Source organism: Haliotis rufescens, unplaced genomic scaffold (genome assembly GCF_023055435.1).
Source record: "Haliotis rufescens isolate VD_foot unplaced genomic scaffold, xgHalRufe1.0.p SCAF_6, whole genome shotgun sequence".
Taxonomy (NCBI): Eukaryota; Metazoa; Mollusca; class Gastropoda; order Lepetellida; family Haliotidae; genus Haliotis; species Haliotis rufescens.
In genome coordinates, this window is record NW_025964334.1 from 32,753,200 (window position 1) to 32,767,405 (window position 14,206).

Below are 14,206 nucleotides of genomic sequence, written 5' to 3' on the forward strand. Positions count from 1 at the left end.
GTGGATTCCTGGCAGTGCCGGCCGAGGTCCAATGTTTGGACTGAACCATGCAGAGTGGGTTAATGATAAGTCATAAAACAATATTGACCCTGTGGTCGATCTATATGATTAATGCCAAATGGTTAATCCTCCGGAGACAAGCCTCATTTTCTTCATAGTGAGTCCGGATTTAGTGTTAATCCCTGATATTGGAGGCCCATTAACCCCCGTCCATGTGAATAGGTGTACATTGATTAACTAGGACAGTGAATGAGTTGATTTGGTGATAAGGGGGAACGGGTGGGTCGGTGGCTTTGCAGAGTTGCGTTCCTTTTAGGCGTACCAGGATCCCGTGGTCGTGGGTTCGAATCCCTCTATAAGGGCTGATTATGACCCTTGGTTTGTCAGCACCATAGCCATAGGTTTCACTTCCGGCTCTCCTCGAAGATTAAACTGAAACGCAATGATTTGTTTCCCATAACAGAAATAAAGAACTGTTCAAAGATCTCCGTCACACACACACATTGCTAATTGTGGCGTAAAACAAACATTCACTTACTTGCCTCGTGAAAATCCGGGTTAGAATTGGTCTTCAGCAACCCGTAAGCGGCAACTAGCGTGATCGGGTGGTCACTGATTTGGTTGATGCATGTCATCGTATTCCATGTGCGTAGGACGATGCTCATGATGTCAGTCACTGGATTGTCTGGTCCAGCTTCTATTCTTTGCAGACTGTCGTCATACAGTTGGAATATTGTTGTGTGCGGCGTCAAACAACAAAGAAAGAAACAAACAAACCTCACTCACTCAGAAAGTCTTATTATCGATAGGCGCACCGCCTCCGTGGTCTTGTGGATAGAGCGTCTTACTTGTTCTTTCTGCGCCTGGCGTTCGGTAAACAAGGACTGGTCGGCTCGGAGTCAGTATACTGTGTCTGAGTGGGGTATCCATGTTAAACAGCAGCATAGTGTCTCAGTGTGCTATCACTATAAAACCTGCATTAGTACGCACTAGCATGTTCATGCACGTCGCAATATAATTGCAATAATCTTGCACTCGGCGTTAAACCCCATTTCACTTCACCTATGGATGAGTATGTATGTGTGAAGGGATTTTATGATGCTACTTGCACGAGGTTCGAAGTCAACGGGTGCCTAGGTTTTCTTGTTGAGTGAGTGAGTTGGGTTACTGCCGCTTTGAACAGTATTCCAGTTTTATCACGGCGTTTCAGCTGAATGTGTCGGATTAATGGGTGAGGAAAACCCGAAATGATGCAGGTCTCAGACATTTACTACTTTGCTGAAACCCACGAGCACGTGCGTGGACCTGACAAACCTAGGTATTCTGGAGGGTGAGCAAAGTATATGACAGTCTCTATGGGAGGGTCATATAAACTGGACAATTTACAATAAAATATAAAGTGACTTGCATTTTGGCTTTTCGGGTTAGGTCATGAAAAGAAAGAACAAGGACTTTGAGAGGGTCATCCCAAAATATATATATTAGGGGAGGGTAATTATTTTCAGTACTTTAGTGCAGCAAAAAAAACTCTGAGATGAGGTAAACAGTAACCTAGATCGAGTATTTTCGTAAACATCGTTCATTAAATAAACGAGACAGTTTGTATCAATTAAATTCACGAAAATGGGTGATCATTCTTTGATAGAGTTAAGGCGAAATTTCGTATATCATCTGTGAATCCGAAATCGTTTTTTCCCGGAACGGAAACAGAAAAGGGAAGATAACTCTAAACCGATGTCGCTAAGAAGCGCCTGAGTGTGTATGTTACGCTTTCTACAGTAAACGGATAAAGGTTTGTATTTCATGAATGTATTGTGAACTCTTCACTGAAGGGAGTGCAACGCATTAACTTCTGACACAACCAATTTTGACAGAGGAAATTGGTAAGGCTCCATTTCAACTGACCGGCATTGTACCAGAGAGCATGCATAATGCACAGGTATAGGCCTAGGCTATATCCTGTTAACAGAATCGTAAAGTTACACCCATACATTCACTGATAATATCTTTGGATCGGTGCCGAGTTTATTTGCTAGTGACGTTGGGAAAACTGCACACCTTCGTCTAAAAACGACATAACGTAACAACGGTAAAACCCACAATTTTCATATTTCACACTATAAAACATGGTAGAAATATTGAATAAAGTATGGAAAAATAACTATAATGGATATATTCTAGACCACACCCAAAACAGAAGAAAGGATAATTACCCCCTGCGAAAACAGACTGGTACAAAATTAACCCTCATGATTAAACAGACTGTACGTCAACATTCTGTTTTTAAAATCATGCATTAAATAATTTCCAAGTGTCACGTCACCTGCATTTCAATTCTCAAATCAAAACAATAGAGCTCTGCATAGCAAAGCCGATAACACAAACACGTTTCCGAGTGAACTAGCTTGTCTTGTTTTCAGTAGAGGCAAATTGAAGAGAAAGCTTGTGTGTTTTTCTTACGTCTGAGTTACAAAAATACTAATTACAAGCTTGATTAGGTTCGAAGCCAGCATTTATCAAAGCCTAGATTACAATATAAATATGTTCTTGGTTGTATGAAGCCAATAATTTTCACTCTCCTACCCGGGGCGGTCGGGTAGCCTAGTGGTTAAAGCTTCACGGGTGGTATAGTATTATGTCAGCTGTTGGTATAAAACAGTATGCGGCATAAAACAACATTCACTCACATTCAGTACTTTGTTTCCAGACTTCTTCAGAGGAAGCATCTACGTGAGTTCAGTATGGCTACCTTAGAGTTGGATCCCATGTTCGTGAAGGCTCTCAAACTGCTACACTCCCGGAGCAAGGACTCGGCTGCTCAACTCAAGGCCATGCTGGACGATGTGATCGCACAGAGGCGGGATCAGAAGGTACAACCCAATTAGGGCCACAACTTTTTATTTTAAGGCTGACAGAATTTTACTTCCCATCAGCTTTTGTTTGTCAAAATATGGAGAAATCTGTGCAGCTCATTATATTTGTATTTGGCATGAAGTTGTTTGGGTACTTGGGTTAAATGGGACAATGAAATGCTAACACTGTTTATACTCAATGGACTAATCTTGTCTGAAAAAATACTCATTAAACATAAAAGTCAATGCTGTAATTATTGTGCTTTTGTTTATCAAAGAAGGCGGACGTTTCTGATGAACAACTTGTATAATAAACTGATTTCTCCGGTTCCTTGAAGTTCATTATGTCCATGTTCTACTGTAGTTACTTCTTGTTATAAACCTTAAAATAATAGGTTTACCTAAGTCAGAGACTGCATGTATACAATTCATTTGAGAAACATCATAAATCATTATCTAAAATGTTTTTCATATAAACAATAATACACTTTTGTATGACTTTTGTAGTTGGATTTGTTTTTCATTTTTCTATTCATGAAAGATGGATAAACATGATAAAAAGGAAAATAAATATGTGTCTAAAAGTGTTCTGGGAATGTTTTAAAAAACCCAAATGGGTTCAGAAAATACTGGACAAAAATAATTTTTAAAAAACCATTTCTGGAAGTCAATGTTTTGTGGTTATGACTTGGAGTAGTGAGCACATAAACAAGGACAGAAATCCCAGGAAGGAAGGATTATTTTCATATTTTTAACTTTTGAACTGCTTCTATGATCCTGTCTGTCTAGGGGGGGTCTAGCGAGTCAGAGAAACCCTCCAAGAACAAACAGGAGGAGGACAGCAGTCGCAAGCGGGATACCGAGAAGAGGAACTTTGAGAAGGTGGGTAACCTACTTGTGTAATGTTCTTGTAACTGATATACCCATGTCATGGGGTGGCTAAGTCGGGTGTCCAGGGCACTACAAGTCGCTATGGGTTTGAATCCCAGATTCGCCCTGATTATGTTTCTCGGTTTGTTAGCGTCAACCCGTGCTGGTGAGTTTCACCAAAGTGGTAAACAATTTGAGGCTTTCTTCCAACATCTAGATGAAATAGTGTTCGAGTCTCATGTTGAGCATTGACTGAAGTGAAACTTGACTTGCCATCAGAGGGGCACAGAGCCATCTGGGCCATGCAGGACACAGTGGTGACTCTTAGCTGTGTAAGGATCCAGTAATGATGGGTTACTGGCGCTGGTGTGTTGCTTACGGCAAATGAGAATGAGAGAATGTTCTTTCATGTTTCCTTCATCTTCCTAAGGCAAGAGAGTTAACTGACTATAAAAGTCCAGTTTCCACCCTTGCCGAACTAGGCTGGTATTATGGAGTTACATTTTGGCTGGACTAACGAGTCTATGCATAGTCCAATCAAAATCGCGCACCGCAATCGAAATCCAGTTCGTAAACTGTCATGCAGATTTTTGGTCGATTGCAGGATTTGCAAAGCATGTGCACCGCCAACTCATTGTCAGCAGATATTTTCCAATTCTTTTCATGTTTTTGATCAAGGTGCTCACTTGATTTGATGCATTTCGCTATGTAAGACCCGTTTTATCACAATATAGATCTTGATTATCGATCAGATCGTCCTGACTGGGCGCCATCATTTTGTGTGAAGCAAACGCAAGTGATACGAGAGAGGGAATCTGATTGGTCCATAGGAGAGGCTTAGAGGGGACATAACTGGTAATAGCCACTGGTGGCGCTACGATCGAGCCCAGTACTTTCAGCCTAGTTCGGCAAGGGTGGAAACTGGACTTTTAAAGTCAGTTAACTCTCTTGCTTCGGGAAGATGTGTTTCCTTGTTAGCTCAATGCGTGAAATTAGAGCATTGTACAGTGAAATAGTCTCAGAATGATGCTGGCCATGTGGGCTAGCGAACCTTAAACTTGTTAAAAGTTACTAGCCAGTTTCAAATTTCACTAGCTTTGACACATGCAAAGGTATCAACCCAAATTGCAAATCATGAGTCGAATAAAGCAAAAAAAAGAAACGCAAAAGTAGTCAAATTGTAAATAACTGACAGAGTGTTACCGACATCCATACAAAATTAGTACCACAAATGAATTGGTCATTTCTGCATGGATTGAGATTGATTTGTGTGGAAAGCATGAGGTACTGCAGAAATTTGGTGAAAAGATGGAAAAATTGAAAAAACACAACCACGGGAGAGCCTGGTTCGGAAATTCACTGCACATGACATGCACGTGCAACATGACTTGTTGGGCAATAAAACGTTTGATTTCGAACAGGAGAATCATCTTCAACTGCAGCCAGGTTTTTCCATGTAGCACCAAGCACCATTACAAGACTGTGGAACCATTATCGGGCACACAGGACAACATGTGACCTTCCTAGATCCGGTCGACCGCGTGTCACTACTAGAGCAAAGGACAGATTCATACGGCTATGTAACTTACGTGAAAGAACTACGTGAAGGTATTTGCGCTAGATGACCAGTTCCAGGTGTCATTTTGACGGACCTGCATCGTCCTCTGCGAAGTCACTGGTGTCAAGGTCACAGTGTATGGCTACAACTGCGATGGAGACAAGTTTGGCTTTGTGATGATTCTTGTTTTTTGCTTTGCCACGGGTAGACATCATGTTTACAGGCGGCGCAGGGAACGTTATGCATGAAACTGCATAGAGGAAGTGGACAGATTTGGTGGTGGTGTAGTGATGTGGGCAGCCATCTCCTACACTGGTAGAACAGACAGGGAATTTAATAATACAACATTACATGGATGAGATTCCTCGGCAACACGTCTTTCACATTATGCAACAAGCAGACGTCATTTTCCAACAAGACAACGTCTGACCACACACAGCAAAATTGACAACAGCCTATTTCAGGAATAGCAACATCCTGCCATTACCCTCCAGGTCTCCAGATTTAAACACTTTCAAACATTTATGGGATGCAGTGGATCAACACGTCAGCAGCAACCACGGAACCTCTGACAGTTGGCACAAGGACTGCAGGCAGAGTGGGTGAACATTCCCAAGGCCACAGTTCGGGATCTGATTGCTTCCATGGGGCGACGATGCCAGTCAGTTTTGGACTCTAATGGTGGCCATACAAGATATTGAGAACAGATGACCTCCACCGTGAAAATCTATTGTTACATGTGTGCCATATAGAACTTGGGTCAATAACAATGATGTGTGCCAGTCTTGAACAATCGATTACTATCTGTTGATTATTTATATGATATATAAAATATACATCAAAAATCACTTTTCGCTTCCTTTTTTGCAGAGTATGTTATGAAGGGGGGTAACACTGATCTCAACTTGGTGCATGTTAGAATTTGAGAAAAAATATGTTATTGCTAAAAAAATAGCACAATGACCTATAGACCAGACTCACTCCGAGTCTGACCTGTTGATTTGTTTGGAGTTATTTCGTACATTGGTTACCATGTAAACCTGTTCTCTTGGCCTTTTATGTTTGTTGGGTGGTCGGGTAGCCTAGTGGTTAAGGCGTTTGCTCGTCACGCTGAAGACCCGGGTTCGATTCCCGACATGGGTGCAATGTGTGAAGCCCATTTCTTATGTCCCCCGTTGTGATATTGCTGGAATATTGCTAAATGCGGCGTGACACAATACTCACTCTCTCACTTTATGTTTGTGACATCGTTGATTTGCTTCAGTTGTCTCAGAATGTGACAGAATCCTCTCAGGATTCTAAGAAACCAAGATTGGACCCTCCGGCACCGACAGAGAAAGAATCGTCCAAGTCTAGTCGGGAGAAGGAGAAGGAGCGAGAGAAGGAGAAACAGAGGAAGGAGAAGGAAGCCAAGGAGAAAGAAAGGAAGGTGCAGGAGAAGAAAGAACGAGAGAGGGAGAAAGCTGAGAAGGAGAGACAGGAGCGAGAGAAGGAGCGAGAGAAGAAGGAAGCAGCAGTGGAGGATGAGTCAACGGATGAAGAGAGAAGCATGGATGCAGATGACTTTGCCTTTGACCTTGGAATATCCTGTGTTGTCTGCAGGTAGGTCAAGGTTGTTCTTAAGGCCTCACAGTTGGACAAATACGTTATTCAGCATTGAAATGGCATGTGATATTTCCGACTATAGTCGCAATGCAGTCTTTTTGTTCTCCAGTGCGGAAATTTCTAGTGAAAAAAATCAGAGGTTTTAAATTAAGCTTTAGAAGTTCTTGGCTTTTCAGTATTTTTGGACCTGCTTCAGTCACATGCCTGGCAATGATTCATGAATGTCCATGTTCTGGGACTGCCATGATTTCACAAAGTAAACTCCCACTATTCTACATAGACTTACAACAGTCTTAGCACTAAGATTGCCTTGGGTAATGAGAGATTACTGTGCATCTAGGGGGCTGCAAGTTGATGTGCATCCTCAGCCAAGCCAGAAACCTTTGACTGGGTTTGAATCAAAGATTTGCCCTGAGTATGTTTCTGGGTTTGTTTGCATGGACCCTTGCTCAGGTGTTTCACCAAAGTGGTCAAAGTCTAAGACTTGCTTCTCTTCAGGCTTTCCTTCCACACAAAGCTGACATGCCATGATATGACTATTCAAAGCAAGGGGGCACGGTAGGCCCAGTTGTCTAAGGCGCCGCGATTCGCTGTGCAGAGTTGCGTCCCTTGGGCATGCCAGAAACCTATCATTGTGGGTTCAAATCCCGGTTCTCCCTGATTATGTTTCTAGGTTTGTCAGCACCATACCCATGCTCGTGGGTTTCACCGAAGTGGTAAACGTCTGAGACCTGCATCACTTCGGGCTTTCCTCCCACATTAAGCTGACACGCCGTGATAGAAATGGAATACTGTTAAAAGCGGCGTTAAACTCAACTCACTCACTCACTATTCAAAGCAGTGTTAAACCAACTTCATTCATTCATGATGGGTAACCAGACTCAGACTGAGCTTCAGGCTGCTATATGGCTATACTGAGAGCGAGAATAACTTTCACCTGGAATATGGGCCACATTCTAAGTTGTATACAGTCAGACTCCCCTAACATCAGCTATCTCTAAACTGACCAGCGGAAATCCTTAAGCTGAGCTCAATATTCTATGGTGATGATGTATGTGTAACAAGTAAGGGTTGCTAATGATAAGTATTGGTTGTCTGTATACATCAAAACAGAGCAATGGCATTTTCACCGTTACATATTCCAGACAGTTTGATGTCAGTTCTGGAAATCAGCTGGTAGAGTGCCAGGAGTGCCACAACCTGTACCACCAGGTGAGTAGAGTGCCACAATCTGTATCACCAGGTGAGTAGAGTGCCACAACCTGTACCACCAGGTGAGTAGAGTGCCACAATCTGTACCACCAGGTGAGTAGAGTGCCCCAACCTGCATCACCAGGTGAGTAGAGTGCCACAACCTGTACCACCAGGTGAGTAGAGTGTCACAACCTGTATCACCAGGTGAGAAGAGTGCCACAATCTGCATCACCAGGTGAGTAGAGTGCCACAATCTGTATCACCAGGTGAGTAGAGCGCGACAACCTGTATCATCAGGTGAGTAGAGTGCCGCAATCTGCATCATCAGGTGGGTAGAGTGCCTCAACCTGTATCACCAGGTGAGTAGAGTGCCACAATCTGTATCACCAGGTGAGTAGAGTGCCACAATCTGTATCACCAGAATACTGCTTGGCTCATCTATGTGTATGCATACATGACTCCTGACAGACTGTTTCCATGGTTACAGGAATGTCACCGTGAGACTATAGTTCATGACAGGTAATGTGAGACTATAGTTCATGACAGGTAATGTGTGACTGTATATAGTTCATGACAGGTAATGTGTGACTGTATATAGTTCATGACAGGTAATGTGAGACTATAGTTCATGACAGGTAATGTGAGACTATAGTTCATGACAGGTAATGTGTGACTGTATATAGTTCATGACAGGTAATGTGTGACTGTATATAGTTCATGACAGGTAATGTGAGACTATAGTTCATGACAGGTAATGTGAGACTATAGTTCATGACAGGTAATGTGAGACTGTATATAGTTCATGACACGTAATGTGCTCATCTATGTGTATGCATACATGACTCCTGACAGACTGTTTCCATGGTTTCAGGAATGTCACCGGCCGCCCGTCACGGAGCAGGACGTGAATGACCCGAGGTTCGTGTGGTACTGTTCTCGGTGTTCCAAGTCCATGAAAAAGATGGTAGGTTTCAGGAGCTCCTAAGAACAACTTCTGCTGTATCTTAGTCTTGAATCTTGTTTCTCATGATCCAATCCCACTGAGAATGTATGTATTTTCATGAGGAGTAATAAATGCCTGATGAGAATGTATGTAGTTTCATGAGGAGTAATATGTGCCTGATGAGAATGTATGTAGTTTCATGAGGAGTAATATGTGCCTGATGAGAATGTATGTATTTTCATGAGGAGTAATGTGTGTCTGGCAAGAATGTATGTATTTTCATAAGGAGTAATGTGTGCCAGGTGAGAATTATGTATTTTCATGAGGGGTAATGTGTGCCTGGCGAGAATGTATGTATTTTCATGAGGAGTAATGTGTGTCTGGCAAGAAGGTATGTATTTTCATGAGGAGTAATGTGTGCCAGGTGAGAATTATGTATTTTCATAAGGAGTAATGTGTGCCAGGTGAGAATTATGCATTTTCATGAGGAATAATGTGTGCCTGGCGAGAAGGTATGTATTTTCATGAGGAGTAATGTGTGTCTGGCAAGAAGGTATGTATTTTCATGAGGGGTAATGTGTGCCAGGTGAGAATTATGTATTTGCATAAGGAGTAATGTGTGCCAGGTGAGTATTATGTATTTTCATGAGGGGTAATGTGTGCCTGGCGAGAAGGTATGTATTTTCATGAGGAGTAATGTGTGTCTGGCAAGAAGGTATGTATTTTCATGAGGAGTAATGTGTGCCAGGTGAGAATAATGTATTTTCATAAGGAGTAATGTGTGCCAGGTGAGAATTATGCATTTTCATGAGGAATAATGTGTGCCTGGCGAGAAGGTATGTATTTTCATGAGGAGTAATGTGTGTCTGGCAAGAAGGTATGTATTTTCATGAGGAGTAATGTGTGTCTGGCAAGAAGGTATGTATTTTCATGAGGAGTAATGTGTGCCAGGTGAGAATTATGTATTTTCATAAGGAGTAATGTGTGCCAGGTGAGAATTATGCATTTTCATGAGGAATAATGTGTGCCTGGCGAGAAGGTATGTATTTTCATGAGGAGTAATGTGTGTCTGGCAAGAAGGTATGTATTTTCATGAGGAGTAATGTGTGTCTGGCAAGAAGGTATGTATTTTCATGAGGAGTAATATGTGCCTGGTGAGAATGTATGTATTTTCATAAGGAGTAATGTGTGCCAGGTGAGAATTACGTATTTTCATGAGGAGTAATATGTACCTGATGAGAATGTATGTATTTTCATAAGGAGTAATATGTACCTGATGAGAATGTATGTATTTTCATAAGGAGTAATATGTGCCTGATGAGAATGTATGTATTTGCATAAGGAGTAATATGTACCTGATGAGAATGTATGTATTTTCATAAGGAGTAATATGTGCCTGATGAGAATGTATGTATTTGCATAAGGAGTAATGTGTGCCAGGTGAGAATTATGTATTTTCATGAGAGGTAATGTGTGCCTGGCGAGAAGGTATGTATTTTCATGAGGAGTAATGTGTGTCTGGCAAGAAGGTATGTATTTTCATGAGAGGTAATGTGTGCCAGGTGAGAATTATGTATTTTCATAAGGAGTAATATGTACCTGATGAGAATGTATGTATTTTCATAACGAGTAATGTGTGTCTGGCAAGAAGGTATGTATTTTCATGAGGAGTAATGTGTGTCTGGCAAGAAGGTATGTATTTTCATGAGAGGTAATGTGTGCCAGGTGAGAATTATGTATTTTCATGAGGAGTAATATGTACCTGATGAGAATGTATGTATTTTCATAAGGAGTAATATGTACCTGATGAGAATGTATGTATTTTCATGAGGAGTAATGTGTGTCTGGCAAGAAGGTATGTATTTTCATGAGGAGTAATGTGTGCCAGGTGAGAATTATATATTTTCATGAGGAGTAATGTGTGCCTGGTTAGAATTATGTATTTTCATGAGGAGTAATGTGTGCCAGGTGAGAATTATGCATTTTCATGAGGAGTAATGTGTGTCTGGCAAGAAGGTATGTATTTTCATGAGGAGTAATGTGTGCCAGGTGAGAATTATGTATTTTCATGAGGAGTAATGTGTGTCTGGCAAAGGGTATGTATTTTCATGAGGAGTAATGTGTGTCTGGCAAGAATGTATGTATTTTCATGAGGAGTAATGTGTGCCAGGTGAGAATTATGCATTTTCATGAGGAGTAATGTGTGTCTGGCAAGAAGGTATGTATTTTCATGAGGAGTAATGTGTGCCAGGTGAGAATTATGTATTTTCATGAGGAGTAATGTGTGCCAGGTGAGAATTATGCATTTTCATGAGGAGTAATGTGTGCCAGGTGAGAATTATGCATTTTCATGAGGAGTAATGTGTGTCTGGCAAGAATGTATGTATTTTCATAAGGAGTAATGTGTGCCAGGTGAGAATTATATATTTTCATGAGGAGTAATGTGTGCCAGGTGAGAATTATGCATTTTCATGAGGAGTAATGTGTGTCTGGCAAGAATGTATGTATTTTCATGAGGAGTAATGTGTGCCAGGTGAGAATTATGCATTTTCATGAGGAGTAATGTGTGTCTGGCAAGAAGGTATGTATTTTCATGAGGAGTAATGTGTGCCAGGTGAGAATTATGTATTTTCATAAGGAGTAATGTGTGCCAGGTGAGAATTATGCATTTTCATGAGGAATAATGTGTGCCTGGCGGTAAGGTATGTATTTTCATGAGGAGTAATGTGTGTCTGGTTAGAATGTATGTATTTTCATGAGGAGTAATGTGTGTCTGGCAAGAAGGTATGTATTTTCATGAGGAGTAATGTGTGTCTGGCAAGAAGGTATGTATTTTCATGAGGAGTAATGTGTGCCAGGTGAGAATTATGCATTTTCATGAGGAATAATGTGTGCCTGGCGGTAAGGTATGTATTTTCATGAGGAGTAATGTGTGTCTGGCGAGAATGTATGTATTTTCATGACAGGTAATGTGTGACTGTATATAGTTCGTGACAGGTATTGTGAGACTGTATATAGTTAATGACAGGTAATGTGTGACTGTTTATAGTTCATGACAGGTAATATGTGACTGTATATAGTTCATGACCTGTAATGTGAGACTGTATATAGTTAATGACAGGTAATGTGTGACTGTTTATAGTTCATGACAGGTAATGTGTGACTGTTTATAGTTCATGACCGGTAATGTGAGGCTATAGTTCATGACAGGTTATGTTTATCTGTTACGCAGCAGGTTTCCAAGCCCTCGAAGCCCAAGTCGTCCTCCTCTGCTGTAGCACAGAGCAAGGAGTCTCCCCCTCTCTTCACCAAGCCCAGCAAGACGGACACCACACCAGCCAATGTGCTGCCTTTTAGGAGAATGGATGCCAAGGTCAGCGTCATTCCTAATATACTGCTTGGATTACAGTCATTTGTCTGTACATTTCATCTCCACTGAATCCATGAGAATGCTTATTAAACTCAGGTTTTCAAATGACATGTTTTCCCCCCATTCTCAAAAAAACATTATCAGCTGATCACAGAGGTAGCGCCGTAGCAAGGGATCGCTGTTGTTGGTAGTTCTTGCAATTCTCTCAAAATACAGTCCCCACGCTTTAAACATCATGTCGGCAACCAATGGAACTGAAATGTCACATGCTTCTTCCCAGCCATGATGTCATCCCAATTTGTTCAAGAGGTCTGATTTTTTAATGTTTTTTTTTATTAACTCCGCACTCAGCAGTATTCCAGCTATAAATAATTGAGTCTGGACCAGACAATCCAGTGATTGACATCATGAGCATCGATCCACGCAATTGGGATACGATGAAATGCATTACTGTCATTTCGTTTCCAAATTTAATTCAATTTGTTATTTGTTGATTTTCAGCAGATATTTTCTGTTATGTGCAAAATTTTGTTTTGACTTGGAGCATGCTCTTACGTTCTCTCAAAAGGCATATTTGGCTTTGGGAGATTAACTTTGGTATGATCTCAGTTTGTGTTGCATTGTTCATCAAAAACTTTTACCTATTCATTTTTGGGTGTATTTTGTGAAATGGCATATCATTATGAAAATATTCATGCTGTTTTCTTGCATCAAAACTTGATATTTAAGTTCCCATATTCTTCTCTTCCCATTATATTGACCTGTTAACTCATGTTAAGCCTTTTAACTGTATTCCCTCCTTGTGACTCACAGACGGCAGCGATCAAGGAGCCGACTACCACCAAGAGTGTCAGCAGTAAGGAGACCGGCAACTCTAAACCTCTCAGTGGCCTCGCAAGTCTGGCAGCTAATCTTGCCGGAAAAACAGAAACAGCCAAACCAAAGGCATCAGAGTCATCCAAGAAAGCTGACAAGTTTAGTTCTAAGCAGGAGTCGATCAAACTGACGTCACAAAAATCAGATTCTGGTAAAACTTCATCACAGAAGTCTGACCATTCAGAGAAGAGTTCCAGTTCTTCAAAATCAGGCTCAGCCAAGTCCTCCAGCTCATCCACAAGTGTCTCATCCAGCGGCGGCAAGCAGTCCGGTAGCTCCGCCCCATCAACAGCTGCAGCCAGCGCCGACAAAAGACTTCAGATGATGAAGAAGAAAGCTGCTGCTAAGTTGCACGAGAAGAAGGTCCACTTGAAATAAAACCAGCAGAATGAGCAAGCAGTGGCGAGCAAGGAAGAGCAAGCACGTAAAGATTGAAGCCTCTCACTACCATGTGTCAGTGTAGCTCAAGACTTGTTAAAATGTTCACTTGTCAAGTGAAAGACTGGTTTGATTACCCACATGGGCACACTATTTGGAGCTCATTGTTTAGGCAAGGGGGTTAGGAGTTAGTCCTGTGCAGTTGCATATGATGCTGAACTCTGTTGGACTCCCCCAGGTGGGTACATCATGGTCAGGTAGGATGGTGGGGTTGCTTGTCATATGCAGTGTGTAGAATTCCACTATGCCAGTGATGCCCCATCACTATACAATTAATGAATATTCCGGAAGTGGAAGCGATAGGATTGACAGCTCGCATCACCCAGCCTAAGATAAGAAAGCACTGTTTTGTCCTACAGCTATTAATTCTTGATGTAATCAGACATTTTTGAAAATGTCTGTGAATTATCAGTAACAATTCTATGGAGTTATTCAGGGATGTTCTCCATGAATTGCTGGCATTCATCTGATCTCTGACAATAAAAATGCAAACAAAGACA

General features: G+C 41.5%; 1 protein-coding gene across 1 annotated transcript; it reads left to right on the top strand.

The window, feature by feature from the left end:
* The first annotated feature begins 1,708 nt into the window (after positions 1–1,708).
* On the top strand, positions 1,709–14,204 carry LOC124115060 (integrator complex subunit 12-like). Its single transcript, XM_046475893.2, has 8 exons — positions 1,709–1,792; positions 2,708–2,870; positions 3,642–3,734; positions 6,545–6,882; positions 8,031–8,097; positions 8,951–9,043; positions 12,255–12,395; positions 13,206–14,204. Exons 2-8 carry the CDS (start codon positions 2,742–2,744, stop codon positions 13,644–13,646), a joined length of 1,302 nt encoding a protein of 433 aa, XP_046331849.1. The 5' UTR covers positions 1,709–1,792; positions 2,708–2,741; the 3' UTR covers positions 13,647–14,204.
* The last annotated feature ends 2 nt before the right edge of the window (positions 14,205–14,206 follow it).